Raw genomic sequence first — 18553 nt, 5'->3', positions numbered from 1 at the left:
CAACCAGAACCCCGGGTCTCTCCTGCTGCAGCAATGCAACCAGAACCCTGAGTCTTTCCTGCTGTAACAATGCAACCAGAACCCCGGGTCTCTCCTGCTGCAGCAATGCAACCAACACCCCCGGTCTCTCCTGCTGCAGCAGTGCAACCAACACCCCCAGTCTCTCCTGCTGCAGCAGTGCAACCAACACCCCCGGTCGCTCCTGCTGCAGCAATGCAACCAGAACTCTGAGTCTCTCCTGCTGCAGCAATGCAACCAACACCCCTGGTCGCTCCTGCTGCAGCAATGCAACCAACACCCCGGGCCACTCCTGCTGCAGCAATGCAACCAGCATCCCGGGTCTTTCCTGTTGCACAGCACCAGTGACCAGATGGGCAGGGGTTTCCCCAAAGAAGAGGCTGAGAGTCTGACTTCATTCTAATGCTGGATTCTAATCGGGCATGTAGACATTCCAGAATACTCTGGCCACATGCGGAAAACAAGAATCCTTTTCCTACACAGAGAACTTTTCTGTGCTTTAGGTAGGGCAGAAGCAAGCAAGAGGGCCAGGAGCACAGCACAGCCTTAGAAACCTTTCTCGTCCACCATTTTCCTTTCTTATCATCCCATGAACCTGAAGGGTCAACCCTGGGGGCATCCTTACCCCCTTCTACAGATAAGGAAACTGAAACTCTAAAGATAAACTGACTTCCACAAGGTCTCCCACCCTAGCATGCAGAAGAGCAGTCACTCTTCCAGGCAGGGGGAGGACGGTGGGATCTGACCCAGGCAGTCTTTTTGGTACAATGGCCGCGTCCCTGGAAGGGGCTTGTCAGTCTGGGAAGCACACAGTGGTTCAATCATGCCCAAAGCCTATGGAGCCTGAGATTTATATTCCAGTTCAGGAAGAGGTGATATGCGAAGGGACCCAGGGACAGAGCCGCAGTGACGAGGACACCAGCACTGATGAACACGACGGGGTAGAGGTGTCATCCAAGGACCTGTGCCACCTGCCATATCTTGGGTTTAACAGGGAGTTGACATTTAAAGTAATTTGGATGCAGACACAAATCCTTCTATTTCATTTTTAAAGACTGATCTTTAACAAACGCCCATGCCACACGTCGTATTTCATTCCCACTGCAGCATGCAGAAGTCATTTGGAAGGGGGTGGCTGGCAGAGCCCCGGTATCCTGTGTGCTGCTATCTGGGTCCGAAGAACTGGGTTGAGAATGAGGTACATCTGGACACACCAGCCAAGAAGATGGCACACACAGGTGCTGTGACAAAGGACCGGTCTGGCATGATGGGAACCTGGGGCCCAGGGGACAGGCTGGGCACAGGTAGAGGGCAGTCTTGGGGCTAGAGAAAGCTAGAACGAGCTTCTCCAGCGTTTGGAGGAGAGAGGAGAAGATGGGCTCCCCTGCAAGTCCATAGAAGCCTCCGTGGCTTTCTGGATTAATGCAGCCACACACTCACTCCTTGCACAGCCTCTGCCCAGCGTCCAGTTTTACATATGCTCACTGTTAGGATGGACCCCAGACATGACTGTCCTGTGGCGTGCAGCCCAGCTGATTGGAGACAGCACCTCACTGTTAGGATGGACCCCCGGCCATGACTACCCCTGTGGTGTGCACCTACCTTGCATGTTGATCTACTTTCTTTTTCAATTTTTGTTTTTATATACTTTAGGTTCTGGGATACATGTGCAGAACGTGCAGTTTTGTTACATAGGTATACATGTGCCATGGTGGTTTGCTGCACCCATCAACCTGCCACTTACATTAGCTATTTCTCCTAATGCTATCCCTCCCCTAGTCCCCCACCCCCTGATAGGCCCCAGTGTGTGATGTTCCCCTCCCCGTGTCCATGTGTTCTCATTGTTCAACTCCCACTTATGAGTGAGAACACGCGGTGTTTGGTTTTCTGTTCCTGTGTTTGCTGAGAATGATGGTTTCCAGTTTCACCCATGTCCCTGCAAAGGACATTAACTCATCCTTTTTTTATGACTGCATAGTATCCTATGGTGCATATGTGCCACATTTTCTTTATCCAGTCTTATCATTGATGGACACTTGGGTTCATTTTCCAAGTCTTTGCTATTGTGAATAGTGCCGCAATAAACAATGAGATACCACCTCACGCCAATCAGAATGGCGGTCATTAAAAAGTAGGAAACAACAGATGCTGGAGAGGAGGTGGAGAAATAGGAACGCTTTTACACTGTTGGTAGGAGTGTAAATTAGTTCAACCATTGTGGAAGACAGTGTGGCAATTCCTCAAGGATCTAGAACTAGAAATACTATTTGACACAGCAATCCCATAACTGGGTATGTACCCCAAGGATTATAAATCATTCTACTATAAAGACACACGCACACAAGTATGTTTATTAAATTTTTTTTTTGAGACAGAGTTTTGCTCTGTCGCCTAGGCTGGAGTGCAGTGGTGTGATTTCAGTTCACTGCAACCTCTGCCTCCCGGGTTCAAGCGATCGAGCGGTTCTCCTGCCTCAGCCTCCCAAGTAGCTAGGATCACAGGTGCGTGCCACCACGCCTGGCACATTTTTGTATTTTTAGTAGAGGCGGGGTTTCGCCATGTTGGCCTGGCTGGTCTCGAACCCCTGACCTCAAGTGATCTGCCTGCTTGGCCTCCCAAAGTGCTGGGATTACAGGCGTAAGCCACTGCGCCCCGCCCTGATCGTACTTTCCACAGTACAGTCAGGAAGAAATAAGTTCACCTTTGTCCTTTACAAAGAAATTAATCTCAAAGTGATGTCATCTGTAAGATTATAAGGATTATAAACCATTAGGAGAAAAACAGGTTTTCCAGCACTTGGCCATCACCTTCTGCCAATCAGTTCATGAGACGTGGAATCAGACAGTGGCACCGGTTCCAACGGCTCTGGTGAGGACCTGAGATCACACACAGTGAACGGGCTTGAAACGGCGGCACGGAGGCAGTGGGCGGGCTGAAACAGCGGCACGGGGGCAGTGCTCTGGTGAGGATCCGAGGTCACACGCAGTGGGTGGGACAAAGGCGGTGGGCAGGCTGCAACGGTGGCACGGGGGCAGTGGCCCAGGCGGCTCTAGAATGGCCAGGGAGGTTGTCCCTCACAGGCTCCTCTATGGGGAAGACTCCAGTGTCTAAGGCGGGACCCTATCCTTCCCCTAGGATTGTGTAGATTCCAGGGTCATTTGAAAGTCCAGCATCCCAAAGCCTCACCCATCGAGATGGAGCTCACGTCCACCTTCCTGCCTGGGCAACCACGCAGTGGGGCTGTCAGGGAGCCTGGCCCAGCAGGGGACAGTGGCCTTAGCGCCCTCGGGAGAGGGGGCCACTCGGGTTCCTCATCTGGGGTCTTCACGTGGGTGTGACTTCGCTGTGCATGAGGGGGCCTGAGGCAGGAACCAGAAGTGCCTATTCTGGGATCCACCCAGAAAGGGTCCCCAGGGGCCTGGGCAGGACACGGAGCCCTTCCAGGACATTCCGTGGTCTGCACTGTGAGCCAGAGTTCTTCTAGACCACAGCCAGGCCCTGGAAGGTGCTGCTCAGAAATACGTCTCGAGCACAGGGAAACCCTGTGGAGGCTCCGTGCCCAGATGCCAGCGTGGTGGGGACCAAGGCATTGCATTTCCATCGTGAACATCATGAGAACTTCTGGGAAGCTGCCCTGCCAGCAACAAGACAGGGTGTCTCCCCATGTCTTGGAGACCAGGCTCCCTGCACCTGCATAGCCGGAGGATGGTCTCCAGGACCCCTCTATCTCCTGGCTACGCACGGTGGGATGTGAGCACCTTGCTGTAGTCCTCGCCAGGTAAACAGAGTGCTGTCTGCCATTTACTCAGCAAGCCCTTCCCATCTCTCTTCCCAGTGATGTGCCAGACTCAGAGGCCAACGAAGCAGGCCCATTTGGCACCAAAAAGTGACCCCTCCAGCGATTCTCGAGGGGTGTCCCAGAGATGTTGGGTCACGTGTCTCATCTGTGCATTCCAGTCTCTGACTTGGCACCAAAATAGTGTCAGAGGGATGGGAACGGTGGGGAGAAGACAGGGAAGCAAGGGCAGGGAAAAGGAGAAGGAGGCACTGATCATGTCACTCAGACAAACCCTAAGCCTGATCCTCACCCTGACCCAACCTAACGTAACTTTCTGAACAGTAGGGGGCACCGGGAAATCCCCGCCACACCCACTGGGTTTCCACGACAGACCCCGTCCACCCTTCTGCACTGGGCGAGCGTCCTCACATTTCAGCCATTTGCCATATATGTATTTAAAACGATTCAAAGAACAACTTCTTTAAGGAAGATTGAGCCTAACACAGGACAATTACTGTAAATGGCGCCCAGCGTGTCATGTCTCCCATTACGAAATTGGCCCAAAGTGCAGACAGAAATAACGTGGGTTTGGTCAAACCAATTTTTTGTTTCTGGGCTCATTTCTGCTGAGAAAATGAAGAGTGTCACTGCTTACAATACTAGCTGATGTGGTGCTGGCCATATACGTTTTTGTTTACACACAGAATCTATTAAAATGTCCAGCTATTATTGTGGTGATGAATAGCAGTGACCAAAAGAACGCAAAATGGATTGCAGATAGGGATCAGAGTAATGACTTAGTATTTTTTATTGTTTCTGCAGAACAAAGATTAGTTAGGTGTGGGTCCCGGGCCACTTCTGGCTTAATACCCACCCCTGCTCCGTCTCTCAGGCCTGTTGAAGCCTCAGCCTTCTTTGTCCTTGGGAAAGAATGCAGGGGGTCAGTCCTCAGGCCACCTCGGCCCACCACCACCCTGCTTTCTTGGGCTGGTGAGAGGGGAGGGAATGTCCTTCTCTATCCTGTTCCTTCACAATCCTTCTGGGCAGTTTTCCTCTCCCCTGGCCATCGCAGCCATCTCTTCCTGAGCTCAGCCTCCCTCTCCCTCTGGTTCCCTGAGTCAGGCTCCATGAACGCCATCTGATCACACTCCAGACAGACTTGGAGCCTCTGGGCTCTGGCTCAGGCGGCCAGGGCTGAGCTGCTGGCTGGAGGGCTCCGAGGGGGACAGGACATGCCACCTCACCCGAGGGACAGTTCTCTGCAGTCCTCCCGGCTCTGCGTCCACCTGGCATTAGTTCCAGAAGGACGGGGGAGGTGAGCCGGCCCTTGGGAAGCAGAGCCCCTGCAGGTGTGTGCAGGCCAGGGACCCTGGCGAGAGGGATGTCTGCACGCCTCCCCACATGGGATTCAAAAGAAAAAGTTGAAAATACCCCTGGGCCCATAAAATGGACTAAAACTGCGTTTCCTCCACAGTGGTGCTCCCCAAGTCCTCAAGGCTGGGCTGACCTGGCCGGGCAAAGAGGATTGCTCAGAACATGTCAGCTGGGGGGACATGGGGACAGACAGATGGTGGAGGGCAGGGCGGGCCCTCAGCCATGGTGACAGTGAGCCGGGGGCAGGGGACACCTTGTCACATCAAGGGAGGAAGTGACAAGCTGCACCCTGTCTCCTGCAGGGCAAGCCTGGTGTAGGATGGGGGCTATGAATGCTCCCAGCAATGGAAAGGGAAGAGGCTCACATGGAGGACTGGAAGGTGGGGGGCGGGGGTGGAACTCCCAGTCACTTAAGAAGCTTCCAGAATCTGAAAGGGCTGCGTGAATTCCTAGTTGACCTCATGGGGCCAGGGGGAAGCCTGGCTGGGACCAGGGTCCCTGTGCGGGGAGGGGCCCCAAGGCCCTGGCTTGGCTGTGCTCTGGAGAGGAGATGAACCGCAGGCTCCTAGTGGGGGTGGGACAGGGCAGACACAGGTCGCACGGGAGGATGGCGCCCACACAGGTCTGCCAGGCCCATGTCCTCCCTCCCTGCTTGTGTGTGGTTGGCTGCCTGGTAACTGTGGATCCTCCCCCAAGACACCTCTTGACTTCCCTCCACAACCACAGCCACCACCTTCCTGCTTGGGGGCCTCCCCGCTGCCCCCACAGAGGCTCAGTGTTCAGCTACAGCGTCCCCCTTCTTCCTCCAGCAGCCCCGGCCTTTGCTGACTAATGACGGCCACAGCAGGGCCCAGTGTCTGCTGTGCAGGGGGCCAGGAAGTGGCCATGGGCATCCAAGGGAGAGGTCGGGTGGGGACACTTGGGTGCACCCTGATACCACCTCAGCTCTCGCCTGCCTGTGTCTGGGAGAGGGCACTGCAGACCCTCCCGGGTCCTCCGCTTCTGCTCAGCCCGCAGCCTGCTGTCCGCAGCAGCCCTGCCCTGGCCATGCAAGGCCACGAGCTCCACAGCCCGCCCGGGCTCGCGAAGGCAGCTCTATCTCACTCCCAGATGAAGTGGCTCTGTGTCCTCCCCCACCACACGCAGGACAGATGGCTCCCGGGCCTTGCAGACTGGCCCTGCCCAGCCTGGGGCCTTACTCCTGGTGACATGCTGCTCCCTCTCGACGCCTAAGCCAGGCTCTCCGGGGTGCTGGCCCAGAGGACCTGGGTGGACCCTCTTCCCTTGACTGTGCCCTGACCAATTCAACAGGACCATCACCCCCCTCAGAAGCTGTGCCCAGTGATGATCACCCCCGTGTGGCTCCTGGAGGGCAGGGGCCATGCCTGCTCTGTGGTCCCTGAGAAGCACTGGAACTCTCCAATGGCACCTGCAGTGCCCGACAGAGAACGGGGCCTGATGAATACGTGGGCAACGGGTCCAGCTGAGGCAGTGCTGGCTCGGCCACAGCTCTCCAACATTCCCACGCTGGAGCCTCAGGGCATTTGTGCTTGTTTTCCTAGAAAAATCTTCGTTTTTTCCCTCCCTGAATGCCTGCATATTTGGAATTCATTTGCGAATTCCTGCTAAAAGCATTGGGTGCTTCTTCGTTGCCCTCTCCCCGGGAGACCCCCCTTGTCCCCTGACCCCTTCCCCTCATCTTCCGAAGCACAGGTACGTGCAGGGCTCCTCCTGGGATGTCCAGGGCTGGAGCCTGTTCTCCCTGCACCCTTGACGGCCTGTTCCAGCAGTGACGGAATTCCAGGTCAGAGTTGCAGCCTGCGCTCTGCAAGACCTGGCAACACTGTTACCCGGCTTCGGCGATCTGCTGAGAACCCGACGACGCTCTGCTGTGGGCATCTTTGCCCATGACCTGGTTTTTCCCTCTGAGTTTTGAGGATGTTTTTCATCTCCCGTAGTCTGAAATGTCATGCTGGCATGCTTTAGGATGCGACTGTATTCATTCATCTTCTGGGCTTGGTGGGTACTCTCACGGGGGAAACCAACACCTGAGTTCTGGAGAGGTTTTTAGAAAGCATTTCTTTGATAATTTCTTCTTCATTTTCCGCTATTTCAGGAGGTTATATCGTTCAGAACTCCTGAATCAATCCTCTGATTCTCTACTGTTTTCCTTTCCTAGTTCCCATTTCTTTTAGAAAATTCTACTCTCTGCTTTCTGAGAGATTGCCTCAGTTTTACGTCTCCAACATTCTACTGGATTTGTAACACATTCTGCTGCTACACACACACAGGCGTACAGTACCTACAGGTATACCACATGTACATGTATGCACACATCTGTGCCACATATACATATACATGTGTGTATGTGTACAGTTTCCCAAAGCACTTTCCAGGCTCTTTTTAAAATTTTACTTTCAGTTCTGGGATACATGTGTAGAACGTGCAGGTTTGTTACATAGGTACACATGTGCCATGGTGGTTTGCTGCACCCATCAACCCATCATCTACGTTTTAAGCCCCACATGCATTAGGTATTTGTCCTAATGCTCTCCCTCCCCTGCCTCTCACCCCCCAAAAGGCCCTGGTGTGTGACGTTCCCCTCCCTGTGTCCCTGTGTTCTCATTGTTCAACTCCCACTTATGAGTGAGAACATGCAGTGTTCGGTTTTCTGTTCCTGTGTTAGTTTGCTGAGGGTGATGGTTTCTGGCTTCATCCGTGTCCCTGCAAAGGGCATGAACTCATTCTTTTTTATGGCTGCATAGTATTCCATGGTGTGTATGTGCCACATTTGCTTTATCCAGTCTATCACTGATGGGCATTTGGGTTGATTCCAAGTCTTTACTATTGTAAATAGTGCTGCAATATACGTATGTGTGGATCCTAAGCAAAAAGAACAAAGCTGGAGGCATCATGTTACCTGACTTCAAACTATAATACAAGGCTACAGTAACCAAAACAGCATGGTACTGGTACCAAAACAGATAAATAGACCAATGAAACAGAACAGAGGACTCAGAAATAACACTACACATCTACAACCATCTGATCTTCGACAAGCCTGACAAAACAAGCAATGGGAAAGGATTCCCTGTTTTATAAATGGTGCTGGGAAAACTGGCTAGCCATATGCAGAAAACTGAAACTGGACCCCTTCCTTATACCTTATACAAAAATTAACTCAAGATGGATTAAAGACTTAAATGTAAAATCTCCAGGCTTCTTGGCACTCCTTTAATGAGCTCCCCATCCCACTTGTCTACTGCCAGGCCACCAACAGCATCCAGACTCACTGTCCAAACTCAGTGGTGACATCTGTGGCTGGTGTGGGCTTGCTGGCCAGGCTCACTTCTGTCTCCTGAGGCGCCTGGGTCGGGCCAGCAGGCCCCACTCCTCACCCAGTCCTGAGCTCCCCTCTTCTCTCTGGCAGGACAGGCTTGGGGTAATGACACCCACAGGGCTCAGGGGTCAGAGCCAGTGTTCCAGGCAGCACATGGGGTCACAACCACACCCTTCCACCTGCCAAACATGTCCCTAAGGCTGAGACCCAGGGACAGGAAGCAGAGCACCCACAAGGAGGAAGATGGAGGCCCTGGCCTCCTCACCTCCCTGCCCCACCCCGACCCCCGGCCTCCTCGCCTCCTAGCCCCCTCCTGTGTCTGGATGCATGTCTGCTGTCTCTGAGGCTGAGCTGTGGTTTAGCTGGTGTGCTGGCCCTTCCTCTGCTGTCTTGATGACTCCTTGCGGCCTCTACGTTCCTCGCTCCTCTTCCTTTGTCTTCTTCTGGTTTTGTTTCCCTCCCAAAGAGTGACCTTTGCTTTCCGCCATGTTTAGGAGCACAGCACTGAACAGCCGGCTGGTGGCAGGTGGGCTTCACAGCAGGGCCCTCTGGCCCCCAACTCATGGCACCCATGGGTTTGATCTAGGCTTGGCGAGTTCAGTGGGTGGAATGGGGGGACCCCAAAGTTCATGTCCACTGGCGATCCTCAAAATCTGACTTGATTTGGAAATAGGTTCTTTCCAGGTTTGATTAGTCAAAGATCTTCAGATGAAATCATCCTAGATTTAGAATGGACCCTAAAGCCAATGGCTGGAGTGTTTATAAGAGAAGGGAGAAGGAAATTTGGCAAACAGAGCAAGCCCCATGAAGACGGACACAGAGAATGGAGTGCTGTGGCCACGAGCCAAGGAACACCTGGGGTCACCAGAAGCTACAAGAGGCAAGAGAGGGGCCTCCCCGAGAGCCTCCCAAGACAGCAGGGCCCTGACCACTCGATCTTGGACCTTCTGGCCTTCAGGACCTTGAGATAATATGTTTCTGCCTTTTCCAGCCACTCAGAACGTGGTCATTGGTTTTGGCGGCCTCAGGACACACAGGCAGGAAGTGTATCCAGAAAGAAGCCTCCTGTCTCTTCACTGAGCCCTCAGGGAGCTGAGTGGGGATCTCACCTCAGAACGTCGATTTTCACCTAATCTCCTGGTTTCCAGAAGTTCCTGCCATGCTTGGCTGTGTTTCCGCTGCAGGGTCCAGCGCTGCCCAGGTCTCTCCCTCTCCAGCATGAGCCTCTGTGAGTCCAGTCTTCTTTGGGTTCTGCAGGGAGCTGAGGCCCAGGTGGTGGGTGGGAAGGACCAGAGGTCTCTTATGCAGCCTGTCAACTGGGCCCACCTCCACAGCACTGGGAGGAGGCCGTCAGCACTGCCCTGCATCAGAATGGAGGCGGAGCCCGCACACTGCTCCCCTGGGGCTCAGCTCTGCTTGTCAGCTCCGTCCACCTGCTCCCATCCTTCCAGACCTGTCTTGCTGAGTTTGCATTCAAAGCAGGAGGCCACTTTCCCCCTTTCGTGTCCCTGTCACCCTACAGGGGGTTCCAGAAGGCACATAAAGGAAGTGTGAGTGTCTAGTCCTCTTTAACTGGGACCCTGGTGCAAAAGTGTCTGCTGTTTCCCGTGGATGGTTCCTCCAAGAATCAGGGCTCAGTGTGCAGGCCACGGACACTCTGTCCTTCTGCAGGGCCGCCCTGGGCGAGGGCCTGGCACGGGAACGCACTCTTGTGCCCCAGCCGCCTGGTGGATTGGCACAGACACTGGAGGGCTGGGCCAGGACCCCAGTGTTGACACCTCCCTCTTCACGCTGGGGGTGCTCTGATGCAGGGGTCCTAGCCTGTTCTTCCCATGGATCTGTTAGTGGGGCCACGTTGACACACGCTAGGCCCTCAGAATCCGAGAATGAAGAGACCTCACGGTTTGAGCTTGCTACCGCACAGGTGCCTTTCCTGGGATGGGCCCCTCCTCCAGGCTCCGAGCTTGCAGGAAGCTCAGGGGCAAGGGTCCTGGTGGCCTGGACAAGGCAAGCCAACCAATGGGACAGGGGCTGTGCAGCCAGAAGGCTCCTCCCTGTAGCAAGCCGGCTCCTAAATCCCAAGCAAGGATTTAGGACGATGCTCAGCACTGCTGGAGATGCTAACAGGAGAACTCTCCAACCACAAGACGACCACAGAACCTTTTCCAGAGGGGCTTGTAGGTGACGTGAATCATCGATTGGGGTGAGTCCGACCTGCAGAACTCGCCGGCAGGCGGACAGCACAAGCTGCCCAGCCCAAGTCAGCAGCAGCTTATGGCAAGATGAGAGAAGAGACAGCATTTTGGCAGGCTGCTGGCCGGGCCGCCAGGCCCCAAGGAGACCTCAGTGTCCTCTTGTCCATATCCAACAGAGGCCCTGGGATGGCCTGACTACACCACACTCCTGGGATGCCTGGCCGGGGTGGAATTTACACATCCAAGCCCCCACGAGATCAGCGGCAGCTGCTGTCTGCACATCCTCAGAATCTCTCATGTTGGGGAAATGGGCTTTTAGTGTAATGAGTTTCCATGAAATACAAGTTCCCGAATAGAACCATACAGAAACCCCACTGAATTTTCTTCACCCCCACAGCTGTGATTTCACGCTGCACAGAATTAGAAGGTGGTACTCAATAGTGAATGTGCAAACAGGATTTCCATCTAGCTGGCTGATTCTGATGTAGGAGATGGCACAGCTCACTGACAAGTATCCTGCAATACATAAACATTACAAAAACGTGGCGGAGCAAACACTGATGAGAATATTTCCAAAAGCCAGTCGCATGTGCGGTTCGCAGCCCCAGCCAAGGAACGTCTGTGGAGAGAAGACCTGCTCGTGTGTGGGCCCAGCCTGCTCCCCTCGGCCCCACCAGCCCTGCCTGTCCCTCCTCCTCCAGCTCTGCAAGCCCAGCTCAAGGACAGAGGAAGCCAGAGGCAGAGCACAGGAATGGAAAGGAGGGCAGACAGCAGCTCTAGGCCTGTCCCCAGGGAGCAGGAGCCAGAGTGGGGGGCCAAGAAGGAGCGCTGCTCACACCTCGGGAGAACCTGCAACACCCACCCAGGGTGCCCTCGCCTGGGGCAGGTGGACGTCCACAGGGTAGAGCCAGCGGCGAGGCAGTGCCTGGAAAAGCACCGCAGAGGTCAGTTTCTCTCGAGTCCCCACAGGACGCAGATTTCCGGCCTTTCATAGCAACCTAGGAGAAAGGTTTCTCCCATGTGAGCGTGTGTGCCCAGGGGCGTGCTTTGTCACCGGGCGCTCACCCTCCTGACACAGATGCTTTCTCACATTTTCACTCTATTCCTTCCTCCTTTTAAATGCTGGTCATGATCTATTAAATTAGTTTCACAACCCACCAATGGGGTGACGGCCAGCACTTTCAAAAGCAGTGATCTTGGGCAGCGCGGTGGCTCACGCCTGTAATCCCAGCACTTTGGGAGGCAGAGGCGGATGGATCAGCTGAGGTCAGGAGTTTGAGACAAGCTGGCCAACATGGTGAAACCCTGTCTCTACTAAAACTACAAAAACTAGCTGGGTGTGGTGGTGGGTGCCTGTAATTCCAGCTACTTGGGAAGCTGAGGCAGGAGAATCACTTGAACTCGGGAGGTGGAGGTTGCAGTGAGCCAAGATTGTGCCCTTGCACTCCAGCCTGGGTGACAAGAGCAAAACTCCATCCCCAAAAAAGCAGTGATCCTGGAAACACAAGCATCAGCATGTGCCTGGGGTGCACACTCGGTTAATCTATGAATTGTGAATCCACGTGTCACACACAGAGGCACAGGCATTGCAAGGGGACGGGGCAGCAGCACCCTTAGGCCCAGCGCCCGTGCTAGGTGAACCACACTCTGGTGGGGCCACACAGAGAAGTAAACGGCAACGGCCCACACGGGAAGGGGTTGGGGAGTGACGGGGGCTCGGCGCGATGGTGGCGCGTAGCTGGGCAGGCTGGGAGCGAGTGGCTGCCTGCATCAGGCCTGGGCTGGAGGCGAGCTCTAATCTGAGAACGTGGCCATTAGGATGGAATTAGCAGCAACTCAGTATCCACTGGGTCTCTAAAAGCCAAGTTATGAGAACGTCATCATCTCTCAGAAAACCAATTTATGGTAAAGTGTGAAATCTCATGTAGCGCTAATTTACCATCTAGGAGAGAACTCAGATGCAATCGCACAACTGGGATTGTAGCTTCCAGTTCTATGGTGTTTGGTTCAAGAGCTCAACTAACCTTTTCAGAAAGCTTTGAACACAGGTCACCACAGGCCAGTGATTCTATTAGGAGCCGACTCTCCTGCTGTTCCCAGAGACTTCTCCCGAGATACCTGGGAAGATTACAGGGCCCACCCCGGTCCCCTGGAGTGAGCACACTGTCACTCACCGAGATCCACCGGCCCAGGCATCCGCGGCCCATGTATACAAGGTGCCCCCGCCATGGCAACATGAGGCACAGGCTGAGAGACAGGTCTTTAAGCCCCCGACACACACTCTCCCCCAGGAAAGCAGAGCCGTCCCCTCCACCTATGAGACCTCACTCTCTAGAAGAATCAGGGTGCTTGAGAGTGACTGGCCTGGAAGCAGACAGCCGTCCTTCCTCTGCTGGATGACAGAGTGTCCTGCTACAGTCAGACTCCCACCTGCCCATGTCCCTGGTCCCTGCAGGTGCCCTCTAAGCCTCTACCAGCAGAGACTTGGGGGGTCCCCTGCAAAGTGTCCTAACGATGGGAAGATCAGAGTATCTGAGTCTCCTGAGCTGAAAGCCACGTGGGGTCTCACACCAAGCCAGGTCTGGCCTTTGTGTTGAGCAGACCAAGCAGAATCAATCCCACCTCCCTGGACTTCTGTACACCTGGCCACCAGCCGTCACTCCAGCTCGCCCATCTGCAGTATTCAAGCCTGTGAAACTGAGCTCCCAGGCCTGTGAGGCCTAAGGGAAGGGGAGTCCACAGCCATCTCCGCCAGGCTCTCTGAGCACACTAAGCACAGGACAGGTGCAGCTATTGTTCCCAAAGCCAGGAAGGCTCGAACCCCTCTGGAATATCCGAGGTGCCTGGTCAGCCTCTGCCTCAAATGCCCCAGAACAAGAGGGGCTCACTGCCTCCCCTGGTGGGGGGCTTGGACTGAGCTGACACAGTGAGCACCTCGGTTCCCCGTCTCTGCACACACAGAGGCCGTGCTGGCCAGGCAGACCTGGATGGACGTGGAAGGCTGCTTGGGCGGCCCTGGACGGACGCGGGAGGCTGGTTGGGTGGCCCTGGTCTGGCTCTGGGGTAGGTGAAGGGGTCCCTGATGAGACTTCATGAGAATGACTCAGGTGCTGAAGAACTAAAGGGGAGGAGGAGCGAGGAGAAGACAGGCGTTCTGGGTGAACGCAGGAGGCAGGGAGGGCTGGGTCCAGGGTTTGGGCCAACAGTGAAGAAAGGAAAACACCATGAAGCTGTCTGACAAGGCATTCTCCAGGCAGCCTGACAGGTTGGGGACAGGCCACATCTGTGTCCCCCACTTACCAGTGTGCGCCCTGCGTGTGGGGGGCTTCACTGGTCACTTTAATTAGCGTTGCCCTTAGTGGGGCCAAAAGGTCTGCCACGGTGACCCTGGCAGGAGCGGCTGCAGAGCTGCACCAGGAGAAGCCTTCACGCAGATCTGAAGACCCCAATGGTGCCCGGTGGGTGAAGGGCATCCCTCCAGGGGGATGCAAATGCTCTGAAGCAAGGTAGAGGGGTGGTGGCACAGCACTGTGAGTGTACCCAATGCCACTGAGCTGCTCACTTTAAAATCGACAACTTTATGTTATGTGAATTTCACCCCAATAAATTACCAAAAACCAAAATGTGATGATGCCAGCAGCCTCCAGGTAAGGACCCAGTCCTGTTCCTGCCAAGCACCTCGATGCCTTTGGAGGGGCTGGGCCAGTCCTGGCCCTGTCACTGGCTCAGCCGGCCTGCCCGCGTCCAAGTGACGACACCTTTATCCACCGTCAGCTCTCACAGGGTCTGTGGACTCCCCGACTTCCCACCCCGGTGAACTGAGCAGTCAACTCACAGAGGTGCATCCAAGTCCCTTCCTGAAGGGGTGCGGCCCGAACGCCGGCCTGGGCGCCTTGTGGGCCTCGAGTCACGAGGAGGAGGGGCTCATCAAAGGGGCGACTGAGAAGTGATGGGTCACTGGAAGCTGGGACCCAGAGTGGCTTTCACACCCATCCCTCCCAAATTCAGGGCGAGGTGGCCGCTTATGTTGAAGCTTCTACAAGGGAAACGAAAGGCTGCGCCTGACCAGGGTCCACAGGTGGATGGAATGCACCTGCTGTTTGTGTTGCTGGAGACTTAGGGCGGTAACGCAGGCCTGGGAACCCCAACCAGCAGGGACAGAGGAGAGCCTAGGCCCCCTCTGCGGACAGGTGGCAGTAAGGACATGGTAGAGCACTGCGCACTTCATGGGTGCAGAACGGAATCATTTGCTTCCGCACTGAATGCCAGATAAACAAACCCTGACCAGGCAAAGCCCAGGACCTCAGCTTAGAGCAACCCGTGCCCCTCATCTGTCCTGTCTGCATGCCTCGGGGTGGCTCCAGTGCCTGGCCCCACAATCCTCCTGCAGGCCTACACCGGTGGGGGCCTGGGCTGCCAGCGAGGCTGAGTCTGCATGAACTTCCACAAATGCAAGAGGCCCCTGAGAAACCCATGGGGGGCTTGGAGTGCTGCCTTGCCCATCTCACTGACATCCTGGCTGCAGCAGAAAGCCGTGCGACTCTCAGAAGACGACCCTGAGAGCCCCGGATTACGTTAGAACCCCAGGGATCCGTGGTTCTCCTTGGAGCAACTCCACCAAATTGGCCTCTTGAACCAAGTGCCGGAACAGCCCAGCCAAGCCCTCTCTTGGAGGCTGCTCAGGCAGCAAGGGGAAGGATTTCCCTGCAGCCCAGTGTGAGGAGCTGCAGCCCCCTCTCCCTGTGCAATCCTGGGAGGAGGCTGGGATGCCAGGGGGCGTTCCAGATCCTTCTGTCCAGCCACAGATCTCCCTGACTTAACATTCCCAGAGCGTGGAGCCCGGATCCGCATTAGGGAAACGCTCACCCACTCATGTCCTCAGCTTCCAATGCCAACCTCAAAGGAGGAGCAGCCAGGATGAGGGGGTGCCACTCGCTAGTGAGAAGTCGAGGCCACCCCATGGGAATGCCCCGAGCCCCAGGCACGTGGGCGTGGGCTCTCCTCTTCTGCCCCTCTGCAGGGGAAACCGCCTCAGCATCCGTGGCGTACCTGGAGGAGCCGCCTTCAAAAAAGGCCCAGGGCCACCCGGCGTTCCCCAAGCTCCTGCCCTTGGGAAGAGCAGCTCTAGAGTCCCAGGTCAGCTGTGGCTTTGGGAGGGCGGGGTGCGCTGCATGCCCCACTCAGGGGGAGAGAGGAGCTGAAGGGCCCTCCGGGTTGCTGGTATAAGCAGCCACCAGGCCAGGCCCAGGGACGGAAGGAGCACACATGGAAGGAACCTGCACCTGGCCCTGTCTCCACAGAACCCCCGCCGTGCCCTGGGGGAGTTATCAGAAGTTCATCTTCAGGAGGGGCGGACGCCTCCTCCAGCCTGCAATCACGGGCACATCAGTCCCGGAAACAAGACGGCTCTAACCAGTGGGTTTCGGGGCCTGGTCAGTGATCTGACTTCTGGGCTGACCAGCCTTGCAGGTGGTTCTGCATCCAGCTCTTAGCCCCCAGGTACTCACAGACCATCTGCCCCAGGACAGATGGTCAGGAATTCAGCCCCAGAGAGGGAGGTGGGGGAGGAGACAGGGCCCTGGCCTCTCTGCATGAGGACGGAGTGAGCAGCTGCCACCTGTCCCCTTGGAGTCCGGGTGGCGTCCAAGGCCCGCACACACATGCCCCCTCCCCAGCACACCCACGAGAAAGCCAAGGGCCACCTACCGTGGTGGTCTTTATCCTCCCTCCGGGCTGTGTGCACGTCCAGCCTGACCGGTTGATTAACAAGTCGCAGCCTTCCCCCTCCAGACACGGAAGCATGTCACACCACTGCTTGGTCTTGATGATTCTTGCTGTGGGAGAAAAGAGAGAGGCAGTCAGAGTGCTGCTCTCGTGGATCGTGAGGGTGTTGCTGAGGGCACCTGGGTCCTGGCACTGGCTGGGGGGGCCCTCAGGCAATGCCTGGCGTGGCTCCACCCAGGGACCCTCCCTCAGGGACACTGGGCCCAGGGGCTTCGCCAGCTTCCTGGTCTCCTGGTTTAGTGCTTGCTCCCCAAGTCCCGCTCTGCCATTGGCCAGTCGTGGAGCAGTAAGCAGTGACCGAGGGAGCTGGAGACACGTCTGTGGAGCAGAGCCATGGCCCCTCCTGCAGCGTGGCTGCCTCACTCTCTCACGTCTGGAATCCACTGGAGAGCCAGGAGAAGGCACGAGGAGGGGTTCCCAGTCAGGATGTCCTCAGATGCAGCGAGGGCAGCCTGTGCACAGGGAGGGAACCAAGGGGGCCCAGGCTTGGAGCTCAGAGTGAGGCCAGGCAGGAGATGGGGAGTCGATGCCCCATCCTTGACTGGAGGATTTTACAGCAACCCCTGGCCCCCATCCCACCCCTGCCACATCTCATCTGCAGATGCCGGGCTGACCCCTGGGGCCGGCCTAGCACCAGCCATGTCAAGGCTCCAAGATTAAAGGATGTGAGTCCTTGTGATGGCCCTTGGACAGGGCAGGCGGCAGGGAGGGCAGGTGGATGGGGGCACTGGCTCCCCACCAGCACAAGGACTCTGAAGCCCACATCAACTCCTCCCATGCCATAGAGAACTGCATTTTCTCTCTTCCCTGGAGGCCCACCCAATTTTGTGGCTGTATGTGTTAAGCAGACTGGAGATTACTCTCCACCAGAAAGCCCAAGAAGCAAGGACTTCATGGCGGGGTAAAAGCTGATTGTTTTAACATAACCCTCCCTGCGGGAATCTCAAAAGAACGATTAGTCACTTCTCAAACTGGGAAAAAATATGTCCTTCCTAATGCACACATAATTAATTTTATAAAAACTGGACCTACAAATGGGGGTTGCTATCCAGTTGAAACACGTAGGCATTCAGATCAGACACCAAACACCTGCCAGGCAGTATTTTTGTTCAAGGTTAAGTGATAAACATGCACACTTATATACACAGGGTTCTACCACCAACTTTAACCCTATGGTGGGAGATCAGGGGGAACTTTGCATCTTACATGAAAAAGAAGTTTGAAAGTTTGGGTCCAGGGCTCTAGGAGAATGGATGAAGTCACATATTCCCGCTGCACTCGCTGGTGAGAGCCAGGCGCCCCACGCTACGTGCAAAGTGGATGGACTGCACGTGGCTCGCTTCACGCCAGTGCTGGGAGGGCCAGGGTGGGCCTTTTCCTCCCCTTGCTCGCCCACTCACAGTTCCTCGGGGTCCTCGCTGTTCCGAGTTCCTCGGGGTAGAGGCTTGGAACTCATCTTGTTGGATGCGGGCAATGCACGCATGAAGCTCCTTCCTGTTTTCCCTTTGGATCCCTCCTTCCTAGGGCTCAATGTTTGATGGGTCCACTGGCCCCAGGATGCAGAGAACGCAGTGTCTGGGCTGCCTCAGTTGCCAGCCCTGCAGAGTGGGGAAGGCCTCTCTGTCACCCACACCAGGCCCAGGCTGCACAGACACCCAGGCCCAGGGCACGAGTGGCCCCCGGCCCCCAGCCCCCACCTCCCGGCTGCAGCCCCGGTCCCTCTCACAAAGCTCCAGAGCCCTTGGCTTCCTCCTCTCTTCTGGGTTTTCTCTTCCATGTCACCTCTTTTCCTTTTTTAAAATAAAACACAGGACTCTCAATTTGCATAAACCAGAACTGTAGTTCCCCAGGATACCTGTTTACTTGAAAACCTGAAAAAATTTCTGAGATTCCTCGCCATAGGAGGGATATGACTACTACATAAACAGTTCTGCAAATGCACATGTGTGCATGCATGTGTGCTAACACACCGTCTTCCAGACGGGCGTCCGGCTGGCTTCATGGCTATGCAAACAGGCTGCTGCACACGGCTGCAGGTACAGGAGGGGCCACTTCTTGGACAAC

General features: G+C 55.6%; 1 protein-coding gene across 7 annotated transcripts in view; it reads right to left on the bottom strand.

Annotated features, from left to right (window-relative positions):
• The window catches only part of TAFA5 (TAFA chemokine like family member 5), a 367025-nt gene that overhangs the window by 123386 nt on the left and 225086 nt on the right, over window positions 1-18553 (bottom strand). For 6 of the 7 annotated variants that reach the window (XM_054543821.1, XM_054543819.2, XM_054543820.2 and 3 more), the window contains exon 3: window positions 16412-16539. In XM_054543821.1, coding sequence (XP_054399796.1) covers window positions 16412-16539 — 128 coding nt within the window. Of the gene's footprint in view, window positions 1-11107; window positions 11222-16411; window positions 16540-18553 lie in introns of those variants that run through there. The other variant, XM_054543822.2, reaches the window with a different exon arrangement.

The sequence above is a fragment of the Pongo abelii genome, chromosome 23 (assembly GCF_028885655.2).
Source record: "Pongo abelii isolate AG06213 chromosome 23, NHGRI_mPonAbe1-v2.0_pri, whole genome shotgun sequence".
Lineage (NCBI taxonomy): Eukaryota > Metazoa > Chordata > Mammalia > Primates > Hominidae > Pongo > Pongo abelii.
Note: the sequence above shows the minus strand (reverse complement) of the source record. Positions and strands in the feature narration are given on the sequence as shown.